At 39.4% G+C, this 2,508-nt stretch overlaps 1 protein-coding gene across 1 annotated transcript in view; it reads right to left on the bottom strand.

The window, feature by feature from the left end:
• LOC21389243 (14-3-3-like protein C) overlaps positions 1-2,508 on the bottom strand; it is a 3,963-nt gene that overhangs the window by 1,052 nt on the left and 403 nt on the right. The window contains exons 2-5 of the mRNA XM_024169875.1: positions 1,828-2,134; positions 1,649-1,736; positions 1,226-1,335; positions 947-1,095 (exon numbers count right to left, since the gene is read on the bottom strand). Coding sequence (XP_024025643.1) covers positions 947-1,095; positions 1,226-1,335; positions 1,649-1,736; positions 1,828-2,134 — 654 coding nt within the window. The remainder of the gene's footprint in view (positions 1-946; positions 1,096-1,225; positions 1,336-1,648; positions 1,737-1,827; positions 2,135-2,508) is intronic.

The raw sequence follows: 2,508 nt of genomic DNA on the forward strand, positions 1-2,508 counted from the left end.
GCGGAAAAGCAACATTCTAATTGAGTAAATATTACACAACCAAAGATTGCAAAACCATTTAAACGTCAATAGATCTAGTAGCAATCAGTAAAAACTTGTTTAAGTACCACTATGCTTTGAACAAACCCTAGCAATCAGTAAAATTTGTTTAAGTATACCATTATGCTTTGAACAAACAGCACCCCAACCACCCACCACAACTCTCCTCTCTCCCTGCTATGTTCCCCTTAATGGATACTCTCTAGCATGCTGCCACCATTAGCAGAAGCTTATAAAAATGGATAGGTAGAGCCCGTCATGTATTACAGACACAACAAAGAAGAAGGAGCTTATTTAGCATGACCAAAAGTCGTTACCCGTCAACATCTTGTCATTATTTCAAGTTCATACTATTCAACAAGGTCAGAAAAACTGGAATTTTCAAAGCTACGAAAGAGCTAAAGGGACTACTTTTTGAGTTGCAGTACAATGGCACAAAACGATCTAATGTTCTACACAAGTGACTCTTTCTCAAGAACAAGAATCATAAACAAGTTCAAGTTGTCATTTGAACCACCGTTTGGCAAATATTTTTGAGGCTTGGTTCAAACCATTGATTTCATGTTTTGAACCCAACCCCCTCCCAAACCTAAGAATTCTGAGCACCCCCACCCTGGTTTTCAATGTTTTGAACCAAAAGTTAAAATCACGTCCCAAACTTTCTATTTCAAACCACAAAAGTTCAAACACCAGGTTTGAAACCTATTTACCAAATGGTCCCTCATGCTTTGAGGGTATGACACAGGAAAGAAAGCACTTACAACAACATATAGCGCAAGAACAAAAATCCACAGCAAAAAGAGAAGAGAATCGGTAACTATGGCTATTTTTGAAATAACATCGATAGGATAGAATAGAATAGTATAGAATGATGACTTCCATTGGTATTTAAATTTAAAAAAATTACCCCCATCCTCTGGAATGTCTGAGGTCCACAACGTGAGGTTGTCCCTCAAGAGTTGCATGATCAATGTGCTGTCTTTGTAAGATTCCTCACTCAAAGTATCCAACTCTGAGATTGCTTCATCGAAAGCTTGCTTTGCAAGGTGACAGGCCCTGAAATAAAGTTACCAAGAAAAAGAGGAATTATTTACTAACCTTTTAATTCTGGTCACATCAAAGTGCAAACAAGCACAAATGATAAAGCTAAACAACTAAACAAAGATAAATACGACACCAACCATACCTTTCAGGAGAGTTAAGAATTTCATAATAAAATACAGAGAAGTTCAAGGCCAAACCCAGTCTGATGGGATGCGTAGGAGGTAACTCAGCCTCTGCCGTAGTAGAAGCCGTCTGCAAAAATTTGAGGGAATCGATTACTAGATAAGACAATCGCGGAAACTAGATATAGATAACCTTTAAGCAAATCGAAGGGGCGAAAATTATAGGCTTATAGCTAATAAGCACACACACAAGTTCTGTAGAACTTGTTGTTGGGTAGTGCCGAAAGTTGGACTGAAAATAATATAAGGTCCCCCATTTCTACGAAATTAAATACATGGGATTCATCACCATATTCCTTTTTTGTTCTTCGTTTTACTGTGCAAAGAATCATAGCACCGACACATAAACTCCATCCAAATAAAATCAGGCATAATGATTGTACCTCATATGCTTTCATTGACTGATCGGCAGCCTCTTTCTTTCCGTGACCGGCCTTAAACTCCGCCAAGTACCGATAATAATCTCCCTTCCTATATAATCAAATAAAAACCATTAAAAGTCTCAACTTTCTCAAATCAAATAAAAAAATAACCAAAGAAAATAATCCCAAAAACCACTCACATTTTGTGGAAGAACACGGTGGACTCCCCGGCAGTGCACGAGGGGATGAGATGCTCGTCGATGACGCTCATAATGTCACTGCAAATCTTGGAAAGCTCCGACTCAACCTTGTTCCTGTACTCTTTGATGCGTTTGACATTCTGATCGTTCCCTTTGGCCTCCTCCTTCTGCTCGATCGAGGACAATATCCTCCACGAGGCTCTCCTTGCGCCGATCACGTTCTTGTATCCGACAGATAGCAAATTTCGCTCCTCTACCGTGAGCTCCACGTCTAGTTTCGCTACTTTCTTCATCGCATCCACCATTTCTACAGAAAAAACGGACGAAAATGAGCAAATAACGACATAGACATCAAGTTCAAAACCCTACGTATAAGACCGCGTTTGGATCCGGAGAGGATGCGAGAAAACTAAACGAAACTAAAACCTAACATCTCAATTTCACCAACAAAGATCAAAATTGAATGAGAAAACTCTCGATTAGATCGTCTCAAATAAAAATCAAATCACTTGGTAACGATTTCAATAAATCAAGGAGTCAGAAACATTATAAACTGTGCAAAACCCAGTTTTCCCTTTACTTCGCTACTTTCTTTCACTTTCCTAGTAACCAAACAGGGAAAAAAAACTCAGTATAGCTTGAACGAGAGGAAAAAACCGGGGGGGGGGGGGGGGGGGGGGG

Source organism: Morus notabilis, unplaced genomic scaffold (genome assembly GCF_000414095.1).
Source record: "Morus notabilis unplaced genomic scaffold, ASM41409v2 Scaffold1629, whole genome shotgun sequence".
In the NCBI taxonomy this organism is placed as follows: domain Eukaryota; kingdom Viridiplantae; phylum Streptophyta; class Magnoliopsida; order Rosales; family Moraceae; genus Morus; species Morus notabilis.